At 41.6% G+C, this 22,033-nt stretch overlaps 1 protein-coding gene across 1 annotated transcript in view; it reads left to right on the top strand.

Moving 5' to 3' along the window:
- Positions 1 to 22,033, top strand: part of FLT4 (fms related receptor tyrosine kinase 4) — a 212,944-nt gene that overhangs the window by 188,150 nt on the left and 2,761 nt on the right. The window contains exons 20-29 of the mRNA XM_075856190.1: positions 5,922 to 6,010; positions 7,159 to 7,303; positions 7,862 to 7,956; positions 11,178 to 11,300; positions 13,112 to 13,223; positions 15,242 to 15,341; positions 17,173 to 17,278; positions 17,684 to 17,823; positions 18,919 to 19,039; positions 20,654 to 20,739. Of these exons, the coding sequence (XP_075712305.1) occupies positions 5,922 to 6,010; positions 7,159 to 7,303; positions 7,862 to 7,956; positions 11,178 to 11,300; positions 13,112 to 13,223; positions 15,242 to 15,341; positions 17,173 to 17,278; positions 17,684 to 17,823; positions 18,919 to 19,039; positions 20,654 to 20,739 (1,117 nt within the window). The remainder of the gene's footprint in view (positions 1 to 5,921; positions 6,011 to 7,158; positions 7,304 to 7,861; positions 7,957 to 11,177; positions 11,301 to 13,111; positions 13,224 to 15,241; positions 15,342 to 17,172; positions 17,279 to 17,683; positions 17,824 to 18,918; positions 19,040 to 20,653; positions 20,740 to 22,033) is intronic.

The raw sequence follows: 22,033 nt of genomic DNA on the forward strand, positions 1-22,033 counted from the left end.
ACCACTGGGGGGCAGTGGAACACAGCAGGAGTGAGAAAACAGACAGGCCATTAGGACAGAAAAAGGGGGGAACAAAAGCACAGATGAAGAGAGAGGGAAGGGGAAATTGGCAGGACCCCAGGAAGAGGAAGGAGGAGGAGAAAAGGGAGGAGACTTGGGCAGGAGAGAGGATGCAGAGCGGAGTGGGGACAAGAAAAGAGGACTTGCAGTGTGACAGAGAGAGAGCACAGTGACCAGGCTGCCGCCATTTGTAGGAGAAGTATCCTTGGCTCAACGTTCCTAAAAGAGGACTAGCTGGACATTCACTACAGCTCAGCGGTGTCAGGAGACACAAGGGAAAAGACGTCATCTTCATCAACAGAGGAGCAGAAATCGGAGGTAAGGGTGGTATGCCGCGTGGTAGTGAGTAGCTCTCACTCTGACCCGCGGAGGCGCACGCGGTAATATATCCGCCGGACTCACGCCGTAGCCAAAGGGCGAGGGGCATAGCTTCCACCTTTGGGGATTCCGCAGTGTGAGTGGTAGCACCACAGTGATCCGCGGAGACGGCCCATTCCTTCTTGAGACCCGCCGGGCCGGGTCAGTGAGCGCCAGGCGCAGCCACCCAAGGGCGAGTGGGACTCCCACGAGGGCGAGGGCCCCAGCTACTGAGAGACTTGATTTGAATACTGCATTGTTTCTATTTGGCCTGTTTGAAATTGTGATTTTTCAGTAAACCGTTGATTAGAAAAGAACTGAGTAGTGTTGTGGTGTCCACGTTTAGTCCTACCTAACACATATCTAAAAGACTACAACTTCTAAAGCTACACCACTGGATAGAATTAGATACATTGTCTCAGCAGACAATATCAGACATGATAGGATTCGATACAAGAGCTCAGCAGACAATATCACATGACAGGCTTAGATACAGCAGATCAGCAGACAGTATCACACATGATAAGCTTACATTGCCCCCTGTAGATAGTGCAACACAGTGCCCTTTGTAGATAATGCCACACACCACTTGTAGCTAGTACCACACACCCCTTGTCAATAGTGCCCTCTGTAGATAGTGCCACATACTCCCTTGTAGATGGTGCCACACACCCCTGTATAGTGCCACACTCCTCCCCCTTATACATAGTGCAACACACCCCTTCTAAATAGAGCAACACACACACCGTTGTACATAGTGCAACACAAAATCCCTTGTAGATAGTGTCATACACTCCCTTGTAGAGAGTGACACACATACACACACACACACACTCTGTAGATAGTGGCACACAACTCCCCTGTAGATGGTGCCCCACAATACCCTCCTTTTATATAGTGCCACACACAGTCCCCTGTCAATAGTGCCACACCACTCCCTGGTCGATGGTGCCACACACCCCTTGTAGATAGTGCCATACACCCTCCCCTTGTAGATAGTGCCACACACACACACACTCTGTAGATAGTGCCACACAACTCCCTTGTAGATAGTGCCACACACCTTACCCTTGTAGACAGCGCCACACACATCCTCTTTAGGTAGCGCCACACACATCCCCTGTAGGTAGTGCCACTCAATGCCCTCCTTGTAGATAGTGCCACACACAGCCCCCTGTCAATAGTGCCACACACCCTCCTCTTGTAGATAGTGCCACACAATGCCCTATAAATAGATAGTGCCACACAATGCCCTCTGTAGATAGTGCCACACAACCCCCCATGTAGATAGTGCCACACAACCCCCCTGTAGATAGTGCCACACACCCTTCCCTTGTTGGTAGTGCCACACAAATCCCCTGTAGGTAGTGACACACAGACACAGACACAATGTCATTGTTATTAGTGCCATACACCCCCCCCCCCATGTAGATATTGCCATTCACCCCACTTGTAGATAGTGCCACCCCCCTTGTAGATAGTGCAACTCACACACACCCCTCCCTGCTTATAGCGCCCCCAAGGAATAAAAAAAACAACCTGTACTCACCTAGCCCAGACCATTCCCGCAATGAACAGAGCTCCAGCCTACTCAGCCACATTAGGCCTAAAGTGTACGCCGGCAAAATGATGTTATTGCACCTGCACAGGCATCCAAGCCCTGTGTTCCAAAGGCTGCAGGCCTAACGTGGCCTGCAGCCAGGCCTAGCGCATAGCGGACAAGGCAGCTCCGCTATTATATTCAATTGTATCTGCCCTCCTGAGGACGCAGATACAATTGAATATCGAATTCGCCGGGGGCCCCCTTGAGCGATGGGGAACGCGTGGCCTGGAGCTGGCCACTGCACGTGAATTGTACTATTACATGGCAGCCAATCCATGTAGTAGAAGGCCAGAACAGGAGCTGCTCTTAAAGGGTAAATAAACGTTCAAAAAAATCGATCGGTGGGATCTGAGCACTGAGAACCTCACCTCGCGTTAGCTCTGAGCTGCTTAGTTTCTTATCGGCTTTCTGAGAAAAGGCGATCAGAAACTAAACGGCTTAGCACTCATCCGAGCGCTTCTCCTGCTTCATTTTAGCGATCGGTGGGGGTGTCAGTGCTCGGATCCCCACCGATCAAAACTTCTGACATGTCATTATAACATGTCAGAAGTTTGTTGAAAGTTTAGTTACCCTTTAAATCTCTTCTTGATCAAGAAGTATGTGACATACTGTAATACAGCCTTAACTTAAGTGCTTATTACACTGTTGCAGTTCTTATTCATTTTGATTGAACCTACTTTTATTGCAGTGTCAAGATGATGGATTGAAGTAAAAGAGATTTTCATGCCATTTTGGCTGTATGCTGATACATTGTGATTAGCAGCTAATATGAGAGTTTATGGTACTTTAGTACAGGCGTAACTTGAAGCTCCTGGGCCCCAGTGCAAAATCTGTAACAGTCTCCCACCTACCATGTGTCTGTCTCCCACCTACCATGTGTCATTTATAAAATTGGTATCTCCTTATATAGTAGAGGCGTTTATGGGTTTTACTGCTACCTGTGCACCCCTTATAGCGACGCCCTTTGACTTTAGTTACGCTGCATTGAATAATTGTAGCAAAAGATAGTGCCATTTTCATGCTAGATGACACAATCATTTTATCCCCCCAATTTTGCCTTATATATTATTTTTACAAACTTTTTATTGCATCTTACCAGTTATAAAAAGTTATATTAAAATTCCTAATAACCAAATATTTGGAGTGAGCTGTGATTCACCACCAAACTATTGCGAGATGGAAAATGCCCATTCTGCTTCCGAAAAACTCTTTTCAGTAAATTGCTCACATTGCTGATGCGATGAGTGGGGCATTGTGCTCATATTTAGTGCGTTTGTCATCACTGACTATTGAGATGGAACATTTAGGCTGAAAACATAAGCAGATAAAGAGAGGCAGCTGCATATGATAACTCACCCATAACTCAATCATTGTTCTCGCCATCTCAAGAAGAATGAAAATGTTCCACAGGGGATGTCTATAGTATTTGTCTTAAGCATAATGTTGTGGAACTGATTGGGTTATAACTGCAGACAGACGGCATGATAGAAAGTATCAAATAATCTGTCATGAAAAGTTAAAGGCAAAAGTTCTCAGAGTACGGACTCCAGCTTTCTTCTACCACATATAAACTTTCATACTGCGATGGGGAGGGGGGGTTTTCAGAAGATGAATTGCCACTTTTTCATATGAATGGTTGGTCACATTTAATATTTTTTGAGGTGGGGGTTAATATTATTATTATATATAAATTCAGATTACCACTTAGAAATAAGAATATGAATTTCCTTTGCCATCATTAGACAATCAAAGTGGTTTATAATGCTTCAAAATATTAGTACAGAACACTCTGAGGTTCCCCCAATATACTTGTAAAAATCTCGGTTGCCTTTTGCCACCAGTAGGGGCCAATTGTTGTACAGCTATATGTAAAAGTATATATATATATATATATATATATATATATATATATATATTCGCTCCCTGGAGGGGGCAATAAGCAGCCAAGATTTTTACAAGTCTCGACGACAGAGGAATAGTGCTCGTACTTCAAAATGTTTTTCCTATTTAAGATATTAATGGCATATCAACAGGATGTGCCATAAATGTCTGATAGGTAGGGTCACTCCTCTGAAACCCTTACAATATCAGAAGAACCGTGGTTCCATAACCCCCATTTCACCAGACGAGGCACATCCACATCCATTAAAGTCTAAGGGATTTACGGAAACGGCTAATGAGATGGAAAACTCCTATAAGTATCGTAGCCTTATGTATATTAAAGAAACTATTCTAATTAATTATGCATTCTTTTTGTGACTTTTTTCTTATTTTTTTAATGACATGAGCATTCAGTCGTATCTATTCCTTTACATCAGTCATTGATCATATTAAGGGTGCATTTCTGTAGCTGAGCAGAGTATAAGTGACAGACTTCTTTCTATAAACAAATGCATTGTTACGTTTGGAGGATTCATGATATGTAAGAATGGCCATATCTTCCGTTCCTTGACCTACATGAGATCCCATCAGGGCACCTTTAAAGGGTTCTTTTTTTGTGATATACCTTAGACATGTGGCAGGAAGAGGGGGGGGTAGATCCCAGGAGCTGGGACTCTCAGTAATGCCCTGAATTAAGGACACCTGGCATGCAGTAAATCTTTTGACCCTTCTGGCTCGGATGAGCTCGATTTCAAATAACCATTCATAGAAGTCCTGAGTCATGGGCATACTTGGCAATTCTGACCCATGGGAATTCATAAGTGAGGACAATGAGATCTGAGTGGAGCCAGTCATTTCCAGAGTGCTTGCACCAGTTTTGTTCAGGAAATTTTGTAATTTTTTTTTGTAATTCTTTATTTAAGAAAAGTTTTCACAAAAATTTCAAAAGGGATATAGAAAGGAAAAAATAAACGGGGAGGGGAGCAGACATAAAATTGAGAAATTTCACAAAATAATACATTCTCTCAATGAGTCAGCCACCTTTGTATCAAACCTATGGACAAACAGGAATTATGCATATGAAAAAAACATCAAAACATATGAAAGGTCTGCACAACCGCCTAAATAATATAGAACAGCGGGATAACCAACAGGCATTAAGGCAAAAATCTCATTACTACCAGGAGTAATCATAGCGCCAGATAGGGGAAGGAACTAAATGTACGAAGAAAAAGGGGATAAATAATAATAAAAAATAATAATAATAATAAGAGAGCCTAGACAGACAAGCAAAAGTTAGTATATATGACTGTAGCCTATCAAGCCTATGCAGGCTAAATTCTTCCAGACAAAACCCATTCCCTCAATCGATCCTTAGGCCCGGGGAATCAAGAACTCAAGGACAAAAGTGTAGGAAAGTCCGGAGAGTTACGAAATTCCAACCACCCCTGCCAAATCTGAAAAGGAGAGTCGGAACGCTGATGAACGAGAGCCATCGACTCCTCCATATCATGAATATGTGACACTTCCAGAGCCCATTCTGACACAGTGGGAACAACACTACTTTTCCAATGTCTGGGAATCACCGTTCTGGCTGCTACCAACAAATAGCCCAGTAGAGTACGGGACAGAACCTTAGTGGAACCCGGAAGGATAGAGAGGAGCAATACGGGCGGATTATCATCTAATGTTATGTCAGTAATTTTCCGAATCAGAGAAATGATGGAGCCCCAGAACGGATGGAGCAACTGGCATTTCCACCATATATGAGCCATCGCCCCCTCGCCTGTCCACAACGCCAACATCGATCAGACGTAGAAGGGTATATCCTGTGCAAGACAACAGGAACCTCATACCATCTGCACAAGATTTTAAAATTTGTTTCTTGCGCCTTACAGGAAGTCGAAAATTCATGACACAGAATGAATGTGTTCAGCATATTTTACCTGCATGTCATGAATCAAGCAGAACATCTGTCATTTATGTCATCTAACATTACACATTCTGATTATTCTTTTAGAACCACTGATGGTTATTGTGGAATTCTGCAAGTACGGAAATCTTTCCAATTATCTGAGGACCAAACGTGATGGATTTATCCCTTACCAGGTATGGAGATTTTTATTTGTTATCCTATCATTTATGTAATCCATGGACTCTATAACTAGCCCTTACTAAATTCACTTCCATGCACACTCTGTCCCCTGTATCTTATTAAGGATATTGGAGGCAAGCTACTCTCTGATATGGGACGGGTAGTTAAAGACATCGGGTGATTACTTCTAATTATGTAGATGCAACATTGGTGATTCACATCAGTTCTCAAGTCCGTACAGCAGCATAATAAACATTCATCAGTGAGCATGCAAAACATAAAGCCTCATACACATCTGTGCAGGCAGGGACAGAGAAGACTGTTTACTGCGCCCCCTATTGTCAGTCAAAGGACATGCGTCCTGGGTGGCTTCAACCCTCAACCACCCCTGGAAATGGTCCTGAACCACTGTGTATAGTAAGCAGATCCAATCTAAGGCCCAGGTTCACCTCAAATCAACTTTAAAGACTATGTTAAGGAATTACTTAAAGGGTAACTAAACTTTCTAATAACTTTTAACATGTCATAGTGACATGTCAGAAGTTTTAATCAGTGAAGGTCCGAGCAAGACCCCGAATGATCATTAAAAGGAAGTGGCAGAAGTGGTCAGGCGAGCGCTGTGCGGCTTTGTTCCTGATTGACTTTTCTCGGAAAGCAGTGTACGGGCTTAATAAAAAAAAGTCTATGAGCCTGTACAATGCTCGCTTGGCTTTCCAAGGATAGCCAATCAAAAATTAAGTGGCACAGCGCTCACCCAAGCATTACTGCCACTTCCTTTAAGTGACCGATGGGGTCTCAGTGCCACATAATAAGACACCAGTATTATAAATGGTATATGATTGCGGAGCCCTGTTATAGATTTTGCATTGGGGACCAGGATTTACACGTCTAATTCCGGAATTAATAAAGGTGATATTTAACATAACAAAGGGTCCGTAAATGTAGAATTCAGCGGCCACTCTCATGTCTAGAAGTGAATAACATTGTATAAAGCCAGACACGAATTGGAGACTTTAAGTGCACCTAGGCTTATACAGACTTGGTGAAAATTCAGAATTATGTTCCACATTCTTCTAAAATCTAATCTAACAACAACCCATTGAAATAATTTTTGGATTATTTGAATTGCAGTGTAACATGTCTGTTATTTCAACTCTTTCAGGAGAGATCACCCCGATCCCGTAGTCAGGTCCGATCAATGGTGGAAGCCGTCATAGCTGACAGGGTGAGCAGAGAAGGAGTCAATGAAGGAGCCATTTTTGGAAAACTTTTGGTAACCAAGAACCAGAGCCAGCGAACGACAGAGTGTAAGGAATAACTCCAATATCTTGTATAGTCAGAGCCAGGAATTCTTTATGATAAATTCTGCACTGCAGAAAGATGAACATTCAATGGAGCCAAGGTCTGTCTGGTGCATAAGATCAAAACTGAAATAGATAAATATCTTATATACAGTAATGTATATAGTTCGGAGAGGGCCCGATAGTAAAAATCAGATTAATTCCAGGGGTAGGCACAGACAGCCGGGGGTCCCTGTGTATGAAGTATATTGGTGCCTTGCTCTCCAGTAGCTAGGCATGGAACACTATGTTATATCTGCCACAAAGTTATGCAAAAATGTACGCCCCGAAATACAAAAAACAAGACTACACACAGCAACGTCAATGTAGAAAATAAAAATGCCATGGCTCTGAGAATCCTATGAGACAAAAACGTAAAAATATGCTGCGTCCTGAAGGCCAAAATCAGCTGTGTCTACCTGGCCACATGGACTCTACTTAGAGAATAGTTATGAGTGAATGATAAAAATGCTGAATATCTTGCCATATGTTATTCATTTACTTTGGACTGTGCCCTTCATGCAGTGAAGGACTTGTGGCAGAGCCCTCTAACTATGGAAGATCTGATTTGCTACAGTTTCCAGGTGGCTCGTGGGATGGAGTTCTTATCATCTAGAAAGGTAAATTAACCTTTGGTAGGACATAATCATATAGAGCAAAAAAAATGTCCATCTTCATAGTGGTTTGAAGGCGTCTTTATACTATTGTAACATTATATCACAAACTGGTGTAGACCAAGCCTCCTCTTGAATCCAGCCATCTGTGTGATACGCATTATACCAGAGATGGATTAGATGGTTCATTTGACTGTTGTGAAAGGCGAGATACTAGTCAAAGGGTAATTCCCATCTAAGAAAGTGATGACATACCTCTAGATTATGTTATGGCTTTATGATTGGTGGGGGGTCCAACCACTGGGACCCCCACCGATTCTGCAAAATGAAAAGGACACAGTGCTGATCTAGTGCTGACTCCCTTTCACTGCAGGCAGCTGTGGGGTCACTGGGCACTGCACAAGGGCCCCTTCATTCACAGGATCGATGTGGACCCAGAGATCGGACCCCCACCAATCATAAAGTGATTGCTTATCCTAGAAATATGCCATCACTTTATCAGATCAGATTAACCAAAATGTTTGTACTTAGAGGATCTGTCCATACTATGCTCTCCTGTTTAAGAGCAGAATAGTATGAAGACCGGTCCACCGGACTATTAGCCCAAATGGCACAAAAAAATATTGGTTAGAAATATTGCTTGATCTACAGAAATTGAGGCCCAGGGTTTAAATCCAACCAAGGAGCAAAATGTTTGTATGTTTACACCATATTTGTGTGGGTGACTTGTCTCCTGCCAATATATGGTAAATGTCAAATCAAATAAAAGTTTACTAAACAAGCATTTAGGATGTGATGAAATATAAATCAGGTCTACACTCAACTCTATGAAATGTCATTCATAAATCAGTGACACAACCAAAGCAAAGCCCAACCTGAAGTGATTTATTTTCCTTTAGCAATGCTGCAATTAGACTTTATTGTGCCCTTTAATATTCTAATATTAAGATCAATATTTAAAGAGTAACTGTAATTTCTTGAATACTTTTGATATGTCATAGAGACATAGCAGAAGCTTTGGTCGGCCGAGGTCCGGGTTCTGAGACCCCCATCATCTCTGAAATAAAGGGGCAGAGCAATCAGCTGAGCGCTTTTGCCCCTTCGTTTCAGCAATGGAGGGGATCTCAGCCCCCAGACCCCATATGTCTCTATGACATATCAAAAGTTTACTCTTTAAATATATGTAAAGAACGATGCCACTTAAAGAACAACCTCAATATTTTTTTACCACTTCCCTAAGGGCAAAAAAAACAATAAACCTTATGTGATCATTATGTGATCGCCACTCCTCCTTTTGATCAATGGGTTGTAAAGGAGTACCCTATATTGTCAATGCAGGCTAAGGTGGAAGGCACCTTTCTTTCTTCCACCAGCAGCCTCCCGGGAGGGTCAATGGGGTTATTTGGTTTAGAAAAAACATTTTCATATACTTAGGCTAACCTAAGCTAATAGAGGAAGGTCTCCATTTTGGACCATTTTCATTAGCCAGAAGGGAGAGTGGTTGCTAAGAATGTATTTTGCTCTGGAGGACCCACCACATAAATGCATTACACAGACAGCCCATTCATTTTAATAAGAATTGTGTAATACTTCATATCCAATGTGGTGGCGCTGCAGAGGAACTGTACACTTGCTTCCAGGTCCCCATACAGATTACAGCGGAGCGCTGGATGTCCCAACTGCACCCTGTGGTCAGCTTATCATTGGGGGACCATCCTAACAAAAACGGAATGTCCAAAGTAGACAACCAATTTAAAGATGGATGCTGATCTGAAGGAAAGTGTTAATTTTTCTTTTTTTACTTCATATACTTTTAATTGTGTTCCAGAGTTGGATTGGTGGGTGGTGGTCTGACAATAAACCCCCCCCATTCTAGATTTTTTTCCTAAATCACAAAGTCGTGTGAATCATTGAATAAGGAGTAAGTAAATGTAAGGACGGGCAATCTCAAAATGAATTTTTTAACATGGTTTATGACCATTTTGTCGGTGATTGGGTGGACTCATGTTTTCACAGAGTTAGTGTAATTTCCTATACTTATAAAATTATTAATGTGTCTATATTTTATTTTTGGCACAGAATAAAATGTTCACTGTAATGAGATATCACCAGAGCGGCTGCATGCTCTGCGCGTCATTGGCCCTAGATAACCTTTTCATGTTTTGAGATATTTTCCTTGTGAACCACCTTAAAGGGAAGTCCTAACAGATTATCACAGTAATTTACCAATTCACTATGTCTGAGTCTATACGGCATTTTTCTTGTCCTTACATGAACTAAGTATTCATTTTACAGCGGGGGATCGAGGGAAATGTTTGTCTTAATGGAGCATTTCTTGCAGTGAAGGTATCTGTGGAAATCTATCTGTTTTGAATGACATAACTGGAAGATAAAGATCAAACTTTCCTGAACTCACAGTACCTTCATCAGTTGTGCTGCTTCACTTTGTGTTAACCAGGAAGAAACAGCGACATCTTGTGGCCATTGTATGAAATACATTTTATATCATCATGCACATTCTAGTCACTTTTGTGCCTGTTTTTGCAGTGTTACATTTAGGTCATTTTAGACTCCATTGTACTTTTGCATATTTTAAAAATGTTTTGGTCCACTTTACATGCTTAGACATCTTGAATATTAGTAGCAGATTCTGTGTTAAACGTTCTTTTGGGTGATTTCTTCCTGAAGGTTCTCTACTATTACAAGTGAATTTTTTATACTTTCATATAAAACATCTGATAATCCAGAATCTCTGATTATACGGCACTTATCAGGTCCCAAGAATACTTAAAGCGACCCTCCGGTCTCAAAACGAAATTATCAATTTGATGGTGTATAAGGAGTAATATTACCAGGTGCCCTCTGCCGTTTTAGGGTCCCCTCTGTTTTGTCTCAAAATAGCCACAGCGCTTCTCAGGAACAGACACTCCCTCTGTTCATAGATTGGACAGAACTGCTCACGTGAGCAGCTCTGGCCAATCCAAGAATAGTGGGAGTGTCTCAGACTCGTAGGCTAAGAAGTGCTGTAGTTGGGACAGCAGAGGGAACCCTAAAACGGTGGATCCACGACAGAGGGGCACAACTGGAGGGCACCAGATATTATTACTCCATATGCACCATCATATTTAAAATGTTGTCCCGGGACAGGAGGGTCGCTTTAGTAAATTGTGTTCAATAGCAGAAAGAAATATCAGTCATTCTAATAAAACTTTTTATTTTTCTTGCAGTGCATTCACAGAGACTTGGCTGCCAGGAACATCCTGTTGTCTGAAAACAATGTTGTAAAAATCTGTGACTTTGGTCTGGCCAGAGATATTTACAAAGATCCGGATTATGTCAGGAAAGGAAGTGTAAGTTAATGTGTAGTCGACTGAGGCAAATAGAATTGTGCTTATTTTTAGCACTTGGATCAAAACACAAAAGTTTGATTAGGAAATGGAAGACTTAACTTTTTAATTCGGAAGCTCCTCTAATTAGAAACAAAGTGCTAGTAGCTTACAGTATATGTCACGATCTGTCGGTATCTGGACCCACTGGGCCGTACCGCTGTAGCGGAAAAGCAGCTTACCAACAAAGTCCCAAGTAAATATATAAATAGTCCAAGCACAAGGGTACCTGTAGTGGTTCAGACATTAGCAACGGCTGGGCACAGATGGGACCTTGACAGACACCAGACGTGGTGTAACACAGCAGGCGGAACGGGTGGCAGAACATGACTCCAACAGGTTTAAGGCACAGGAACAAATAGCATGGGATACAGGATACAGGTAGCAGGGCACGGGAACAATGGGAACAGGGTAACACTAAGGGACCATTTGCAAGACTAACATAGGAAAACATAACAATGCTCAGGCAAGGAGCAAAGGGGCAGGGCCCTTCTTATAGTCCAGGGTGATCATGGGCTAATTAATGATAATTCCCATGTGCGTGCACTGGCCGTTTAAGGTCGGGCACGAGCGTGCGCGTGCACCCTATGGGACACAGCGGACTGGAGCGAAAGGGAGCGCTGGAGACTCCTGGGGAGGAGATGCGGGCCAGCGCTCACAGATCCATGGCTGCGGCCGTCGGGGAGTGAGAATCCCAACAGTCCGTAGCCATTGACACTACAGTATATCAGTAGAATTTATATCATATGGTAGCACATGTCATTCTGGAATATGCCTAATAGCCTATCCCCAAAAATAGTTTTGCCATCCTTTTCCTACTATCCGTAATGTTCTATATTGCAACTATGATGCGTTTTTAGATCAGAATAAGGATAAAAACTGATCCGTTAAAGGTCCCATTGAAATCAATGGGATTTTTTTTTAATTGCATCTATTAGCATCCATTCGCGTCCGATATTTTACTCATTCGTTTTATTTGAGGGAGATAAAAGTGCATAGTTCAGGACTCGTACTCCATTCAAAAAAACAGATGTCTAACGGATGGGTTATTTTTATCATTGGTGTAATTGTAAAACGGATCAGTTTGCATCCGTTATTTTGATTTCAGTGGGATTTTTAACGGATCGGTTTTTATCCTTGTTCAGATCTTAAACCGGATCAGAGTAACGGTTTATACAAGGCAAGTGTGAACTTAGCCTTAATAAAATGTATTTAATAAATTATATGTGCCCCAAAATGGTGCCATTGAATAATACAACTCATCCCAAAAGAACAATCCCCTATACAGCTATGCTGACAGAAAGAACAACAAGTTATGGTTCTTTGAATGCGACGATGAAAAACCAGAAAAAAAACTGCTTGGCCATTAAGGGCCTAAAAAGCCTGATCATTAAAGGGTTAAAACCAGGACCCTCATCTATTAGCGAGTGGTGGAGAGCAGCTACAATGAATGCTTCTTGCTCTGGAGGACCCAATACTTATATGCATTACACGGGTAACGGCTACAATGGGAACTGTGTAATGCTTCATTCCTCCTGTGGTGGCGCTGCAGGGGAATTGAACACTTGCTGCCAGCTTCGCCCACAGATTACAGCTGATTGGTGGAGGACCCTGCTAACAAAAAATTGTCACACATGGTTTTATATGAAGATGATAGAGCTGCTTAAATGCAAGACTTAGTTGAGTTTTAAGTATCAGAGGGAGGTCTGAACTATAATTTGATATTTCTTCCAGGAGGTTTTGCTTGCATACTAATGTAGTGTAATTTCTTCCAGGCCCGCCTGCCTCTGAAGTGGATGGCGCCAGAGAGTATTTTTGATAAGGTTTACACTACTCAGAGTGATGTCTGGTCCTTCGGGGTGCTGCTATGGGAAATCTTCTCACTTGGTAAGTCAAATAATGGGGCCTGTGTAATTTCAGATGTTGGATTCAGTTCTATATCTGGTGGTACAGTGGAACGAGGATGAAACAATACATTTAATGTCGTGAAGTTAAGTGAGCCTGAGGTTGCAAAATTGAATATATAATAGGAAACAGATTATTTAAAATGCTGATACACTAACCTAGGAATTTGCATTTTAATAGGGAAACTTATGAGGGAGATTTATTAAAACTGATGCAAAGGAAAAGCTGAGGAGTTGCCCATAGATACCAATTGCTTATTTTATTTTCAAAAATTAGAGCTAGAACCTCATCGGTTGCTATGGCAACTGCTCTACATTTCCTTTGTACTACCCCATATCCCCTGCAAAACCCCTGCCCTCAATGGCGCTCTAGGCAAACTCCTACTCTGCCTACTCCTTGTTCTACCCATGGTACCAATTTTGATAAATCTTCACCCAATAACAAAACTGAAGAGCATTTTCTTCTTGATTCATTTACTATAATTTGGATTGTGAGTGTAATTGTTTTAACCAGATTGATATTCTTGTTTCTTGTGGTCCAAACATGCTACAAATCATTTACACTTTAGCTGACCTACAGACACGGCTACATGTCTTATTAATCTACAATATAGACTGATAGGGCATTCATTTAAAGGGGAAATCCAGTCATGATGATCTTCTGATATGTTATAAATACACGTGAGAAGATCGCAATGGTGAAGTCTGTGGTCACAGAATAAAAGGGCGCTATAGAGAACTTAAAGGGGTATTCCCAACTTGGACATGATGTACAGTATATACCATAAATGTCTAATAGATGCGGGGCCCAGCAAGAACAGAGGTGGACCGATCCCCACTTCGCATGGCTCGGCGGCCGCTGGCCGCATATTCCTGGTGTGGTCTAGTTGCAAGGGGGCCGCATACATTCTGTTGTATCGGAGTTACGGAAACAGCCAAGCAGCGCTTGCTCAGCTGTTTCCGTAACTCCCGTTGAACGGAATGGAAAGAGTCGTGTACATGCGCGGCCCCCTCTCCACCTGCCCCGCCTGGATTTTGCGGACAGCGGCCGCTGCACCAGCCCAGTCAGGGGTTGGAAGCCCCCCCCCGTTCTCGATATAGGTTGGGTCCCAGAGCTGGCACGCACATCTATCAGACATTTGTGGTAAATCCTGAGCATATTCCATAATTGTCCAAGCTGGGAATACCCCTTTAGACCCCTTTGGCATTGGCCATAGATTTGGCCATAGATTTTTGTTACTGGAGAACTGACAATATTCTGGTCAATTTCCATTTATATCAGTGATTTTCAGTAATAGAAATCCCAGAGCACCCTTCATTCTGTAAATCAGTGGTGGTCTAAGATCAAATATGGCACCAATGTAGTCTTCTCTTATGACATATCAGAAGATAATTGAATCTTTAAAGTGAATCTGTCCCCAGACTCAGGTCTTCCTAGTTCCTTTACAAGTTTTTGGTTGAGAAGTGGGAAGGCACATGTTCTTCCCTGCAAATCTGCTGCGCCATGAGCTCAGTGATGGCCGTTAACTCCCAGGGAATCCACCTACTGGAACCAGGGGCGTACATAGAAATCATAGAGCCTTATACCATAACTTAGATGGGCCCAAATCCCCACTGAGAACTCTGCCAAATGTACTACTGCTTTATTAGAGTTTGTCCACCACTCTATTTTTTTTACTTGATACATTTTATAAATTTGCCTGCATAAAGTCACCAGTAGGGGGAGCTAACTACATATGGATTTACACAGCTGTATAAATCGCAATGCAGTTAGCTCCCCCTAGTGGTTTCTGAAGGTAGCTGCTACAATAATGTTAATGCAAGCATGGAAAACAGTTCAGTGTCAGGCCACCTCCCAACACGGTAGTTATGACATTGGCAGGAACCAGTTCTGAGTATCAAAACAAGAGGTAGGACTGCGTTCTGTGTCACCTGACTGACAGCACACATTTTTTATCGGAACATTAGATAAGGTAATGATTTATATTGATCACTTTACAGGTGCCTCCCCATATCCTGGAGTTCAAATCAATGAGGAATTTTGCCAACGTCTGAAAGAAGGAACACGCATGCGGGCGCCAGAATATGCAACAAAAGACGTGTAAGTGAAATCAAACATTTGTACATCAAATCTAAGTGAATAACACTTAAGATTCAGTCACATGATATGTCACTAAAAGATCGGCCTGTTCTCATGACCAGAATTTGGAAGTCCATTCACATTTCTACAGCTCTTTCAAAATCAGAATTCAACTGGGTCACAAATATTTTTCTTTTGATAACTATCAAGCTGGCAACTTTTAAGACAACTGAAAGCTATATAACATTCCTCACAAGTATTTGCAGTGTTCCTGGCAGCCATTCATTGAACCCGCTTGGTGGTCAGGACCCCGGTTATTACAAACTTTTGTCATGCCAAGCCCGCTGCTTTGTAATGTTAGGTCTGGAAGGTTTCTTATCACATCAGACACTTTCCGATATTTATCCCAGGCAGACACATTTTACATTCCAAGCCAGCAATTATTTCCTGGGGGAAAGAAACTACTGAGCTCAGTGAAAAGCGGAGAATAAGCATTTTCCTTTTTTTTTCTGTAGTGAACAGTCCAAACAAGTGATTTATTAAGAAGTCTTGATCTTAACCTCTCCATATAATTTGTATATAATAAGATCAAATTTATACAAGCTCAGGGAAAGTCTGGTTGGGAAAACCCATTTCAATTACCTCATCAGGGAATTCGGAGTTAATAGAATTAGGATCCCCACTCTGAATTTTCATCTATGAGTCCAAGGAAACAGCCTCTACAAAGAGTGTATTGCTCTAGAGGACCCAGCACACGGGTACATTACACAGAAGACCCATTAATTTAATTGAACAATGTGTAATGCTTCATTTCCCCTGTGGTGGCGCTGCAGGCAGAATTGAACACTTTCTGCCTGATTCCCCACAGATTACAGCTTATTGCTGAAGGTCCCAGAAGCGGTACAGTCTGTGATCAGAGGATCATTGGAGGACGCTTGAAACCAAAAGGGTTGTCCAAAGCAGACAGCCCCTTTAGGGCCTGTTTATACATACAGATTATCGTTACAGCTCATATGGTTATGCAGACAATAATGAAAAAAAAGTCCAAAAAGCCAAAATAGGCTGGGTCCTTAAGGGGTTAATGAAAACAAAAAGATAAAAGCAAAGTTTAAAAGCACAAAACGATAACAAAAATATAAAGCTTAATTGTTTGTGCATAAGAATTTAGGGGGAAGGCCTATGACGATAAAATGATTAAAGGTGTCCCGCTAATACGCCGTAATCTGTGAGTAATCAGCAAGTGCTTAATATTCCTGCAGCACTACCACAGGGGAAATAAAGTATTACACAGCTCCTATTGAACCGAAATGGTTGTCAATGTAATGTATGGATATGCTGGGTATTTATTGCCAGAGGCATCACTACAGGGGTTGCAGTCGCACCTGTGCCCTCGATATTGAGGGATTCCAAAATGTCCCTTGGCCAAGTATAAAGTGACCAGTACTATGCAGTAGATAACATGTGATAGTCCAGCCCTTTACAAATTTTGCTTTGGGGTCAAAGCAAGTGTCTGTTAAGAACATAATTGTCTATCATTATTATAAACCCCTATTAACATTCAGATAGGACATTTAGATTGGGACAGAAGGGGAGCGCGAGTGATGACAACTTTTGGACAGCGCTGCAGATTATGTTGGCGCTATAAAAGCAACAGAAATAAATAATAATACATTTTCCATACGATGGTGAGAAAGTGATGCAACTGTGGCATGGAAAAATTAGAATCTAAAATTTGAGTAATCAAGAAGTATTTTGGACATATCATGCCATGCGTGTCTTCAAGCTTAGTTCTTTGCTAGTCTAATGGTGCAGTGCCCTGTGTTTGTGGACTGATAGAGATTCTTTACTACAGTTATGGGATCATGTTAAGCTGCTGGCATGGAGATCCTAAGGAACGACCAATATTCACTGACCTGGTTGAGATTCTGGGTGACCTTCTACAAGAAAATGTGCAACAGGTATGAGTGTCACGGCCTACGTGGTGGGGTATGAACACAATCATGAATTCACTCCCTTAGGACCATTTAGTTCACAAAGAAATGCAGAAATATAATAAAATCCACCTATAATACCAAATATGTATTCACTCACGTTATTAATGCGGAGTTCTGATTTCACCACTTATAACTTATGCCTCATAAAATGCCTATAATTTATAACCATATATTACTGGATTAGGTGTCACCGATGCAACTGATTATAATATAAACTGGGTCACCGAGGGCACCGGCCAACAGGAATGATTGATTTTAACAAATCCCTAAAATATTTTATGCCCATTGCTCAAATGTAAATATTGAAGAAATAAATATTTCAGTAAAATTATAGGCCTCGTCCTTATTTTAAACTTATTTAACCTACAGGAAGGAAAGGACTACATCCCCCTCAATGACTCCCAAAGCTCAGAGGAAATGGACTTGTCCCAGTCACCGATCTGCCCACAAAACAACTCGGATGAGGAGGAATGTGACATGAGACTGCACTGCCATAACATGGCTGTCAGGTAAGACAATCTATAACACAGCTGAATTCTGACATAATGGCAGCTTTTTTCAATGGTTTATTTTCAGACTTGTATCCTATAGGATCCCTGATTGCCATACATTGCAGAAGCTTAAAGAGTACCTATGCTTTAATAAAACTTTTGACTTGTCACAGCGACATGTCAGAAGTTTTGATCGGTTGGTGTTCGAGCACTGAGACCATTACCAATCGCTTAAACGAAGCGGCAGAAGCGCTCAGGTGAGTGCTGTGCCTCTTCATTTCTGATCAGCTCTGCTCGGCTATTCTCGGAAAGCCGAGCAAGCGGTGTACGGGCTCAATAGAAAGTATATGTGTCCGTACACCGCTTGATTGACTTTCAGAGGAAAGCCAACCAGAGACAAAAAGAAACTAAGCGGAACAGCACTCACTTGAGCGCCTCCACCGCCTCATTTTAACGATCAGTGGGGATCTCAGTGCTCAAACCCCCACCAATCAAAACTTCTGACTTGTCACTATGAAAGTATATGTACACTTTAAAGAGTTTGTCTAATTTAGAAAACCCATTTTCAAATACCCTATTGGGTAATTCTGAGTGAATAATCTATTAGCCAGAACGGAGAGTGGCTACAAAGAGTGACTCTAGTAGATATGGAGGACCCGGCACATCCATGCATTACACAGACAACCCAATGTTTTTAATAAGGAATGTGTAATGCTGTGTTTCTTCTGCGGAGGTGCTGCAGGGAAATTTAACGCTTAAGGTGGTTTTACACTGGCCAATTATCAGGCAATCAAGTGTTCATAGAACGATGTCTTGTTGATCGGTGCTCGCTGCACTGTCCAAAATTGGCCGATGTAATAGGGCCTTTACTGCCAGGTTCCAAAACAGATTACAGCTTCCCAGCAATTTTTTGGGAACCCCTGAAATGTTTGTGATTAGTAAGCGGTTATAAGTAATAATTACTATATATTCATCTGTGTATATATGATATCATACATGAGAAGCATACATAAGAAACCTATTCAGCAACTCATACAACTACTCTTCCATTTATTTATTTTTTATTTTATTTTTATTAAATCTGAGCATTTTTTATTTTTTTTGTCCATACAGATATTACAACTTTGTTTCTTTTCCTGGCTGCTTCACTGGAGGCAACCAGATCCGGTGTCCATCAAGACTGAAAACATTTGAAGAATTTCCAATGACAAATGTGTCACACAAAGGTCACCCGGTAAGTGCAGTCTGTCTGATGCATCAAAACACAAGTAGCGTTGCTGTGTTCACCGTAGATATTTGGCCTCTTTTCATGCCCATTATGGGTATTGTATTACAAAGACAACCCTCTTTTAAATGAAAGCTGGCCCAAGAATGAGCTGATGGCTGCAGGTCCAAGTTTCTCTTACCCCCATCTATAAGTTGTTTTTGCCGTAGGAAGCCATATCTGGCCATTCATTTCCCCTTCACTAGCATTACATTACACATCCCCTCTATGATGTCCATATGCCCCAATAATGTATATGAAAAGACAATGTAAATGAAAAGGCAACCCCTTTAAGCTGCTGTGAGGAGGATTTTTACCCTGTATTGCTGCGATTCCTGCAGCTCTCGCCCTAACAAGCTTTGCTTAATAGGGAATTCTGTTTTAAAAACTTCTATCTTGAGTATAAAAGGATCCTTAAACCTCGTTGATGATGGGGCTTTCCAACCATAAATCGATACGATATACCATAAGGCATCGTTCACACGTCGCAATAAAATCACATGCAGATGCAGATAGAATTGAGCCATGGGGCAACTTTTGACAGCGCCCTACCTCTAAAGAAAAGTGCCAGAGAATGGTCCTGGCACCATTATGTTACTGTAAGGTCCCCACACCCCCCAAAGCCTGAGTCTTCTATGCCCTGTGCTGCTGACTACAGACTGGAAGCTTTTTATATGCTTTTGCCCACCACAAACACACACTAAGGAAAATGCAGATTAGACAAAACATTTGTTTGTAGTCTGTTACCATGGAGACACATAGGTCTACATCGAAACTGTAGACACAAAACGGTAGGGGTTTTACAGTATAATTAAGACTATTTGCAAAATTGCTTCATTTCTCATTTTAAATGCATTGAAGCACATAAAAAAAAAAGTTGTGAAGGTCTGACGTCTCTTCAAGCCCTTTCCCTTTTAAAGCACATTACACCCCTTTTTATGCATTCCTTTGTTAAATGTAGAACAATGTTTAATAGAGAGTCTCGTGGTAGTTGTGAGCCCCCAATAAATGAACTAAAATGAATACTCCTAATTTGGCCTTCCTTAGGCCTCGTTCACATCTGCTTTGAAGGCTCTGTTAGGGGCCTCCGTAACAGATCCGGACTAAAATAACGGAAACAATGTTTCCAGTAAAACCATGGATACCCTAATGAAAACCCAATGGAACCCATTAAAATCAATGGGTTATTTTGGGCGCCGATGGTATCCATTGTACAACGGATCCAGCGTTCCGGTATTTTCGTTATGTTCCTCTGGCGGAGCAGAACAACTAATTCCCCGACGCAAATGTGAAAAAGGTCTTACCCTACAAGTATAAATAGCCAAATTACAGAAGATTTACTCCTGATCTACTCCTCATAGTACAGCCAGTCAGTTCAATTATTACTTATAGGACTTGGGTCTTTAGGATTACATAAACATGTCATGGCCTAGTGAAAAAGATGTGTGGCATTATAGAAACAAGAATTATAGGGGTGAATTTGAGTCGATCAGAATTGTCCACGTTTTAAGGTCAAAAAGTGTAATCGGTCACAATATTGATTATTGGCACCAAACGAATGGTCATTTTGTTGTTTTTACTCAGGACAATCAGACAGACAGTGGGATGGTATTGGCTTCAGAAGAACTGGAGAGGATAGAAAACAGACACAGAACAGATGGCGTGTACAGGTGATTTACGCAAATGTTTCTATTTTTTACATGAGACTTTAAATTTCCATTTTAAAGAGGCTCTGTCACCACATGATAAGTGCCCTGTCTCCTACATAAGGAGATCAGCGCTGTAATGTAGGTGACAGTAATGCTTTTTATTTTAAAAAAACTATCTTTTTCCACAACGTTAGGAGCGATTTTAGTTTATGCTAATGAGCTTTCTTAATGCCCAAGTGGGCGTACTTTTACTTTCGACCAAGTGGGCGTTGTACAGAGGAGTGCATGACGCTGACCAATCGGCATCATGCACTCCTCTCCATTCATTTACACTGCACTAGCGATATAGATATATCACTATGTGCAGCCTCATACACAAGCCCTAACATTACTACAGTGTCCTGATAATGAATACACATGACCATCCAGCCTGGTCATGTGCACTTCTGACTCTTTTTTTGTGAGATTCCGGCAAGTGAAACCAAATCTCGCGAGATCACGGAGCTAAACGAGATTTGGTTTCACTTGCCGGAATCTCACAAAAAAAGATTCAGAAGTGTCAGGATTCTGAGTACACATGACGTCCAGGCTGGATTTCATGTGTATTCATTATCAGGACACTGTAGTAATGTTAGGGTTTGTGTATGAGGCTGCACATAGCGATATATCTATATCGCTAGTGCAGTGTAAATGAAAGGAGAGGAGTGCATGATGCCGATTGGTCAGCGTCATGCACGCCTCTGTACAACGCCCACTTGGTCGAAAGTAAAAGTACGCCCACTTGGGCATTAAGAAAGCTCATTAGCATAAACTAAAATCGCTCCTAACGTTGTGAAAAAAGATCGTTTTTTAAAATAAAAAGCATTACTGTCACCTACATTACAGCGCTCATTTCCTTATGTAGGAGATAGGGCACTTATAATGTGGTGACAGTCTCTTTAAGTATTATTGCTTTTACAGTGTAGAATCAGCCATCTGTGAGTACAAAGTATCATTTTACTAGAGCCATAAATGATTATTCTATGGATAAAAAGTTAATACACCATGTTTGTGGTTGCGGTCTTAATAAGTACTTGTATTCTCCATTAAATAACAAATCGGCAGCATATTTTCTTAGAACTCTGTACTGTACTGTTCTCCTGTTATTCCTCCTGGAAATGTATGAACAAAATTAACAACTAGGCGTTACCATTCCCCTTGTCAACAGGGCGTGTTCATACACACTCTGACCCTACCCAATCAGAGTGTTTAGAGGACATACTATTGATAAGGGTATGCTAATATGCTGATAAGGGGTATGTCTATTTAGTCATAC

Source organism: Rhinoderma darwinii, chromosome 3 (assembly GCF_050947455.1).
Source record: "Rhinoderma darwinii isolate aRhiDar2 chromosome 3, aRhiDar2.hap1, whole genome shotgun sequence".
Taxonomy (NCBI): Eukaryota; Metazoa; Chordata; class Amphibia; order Anura; family Rhinodermatidae; genus Rhinoderma; species Rhinoderma darwinii.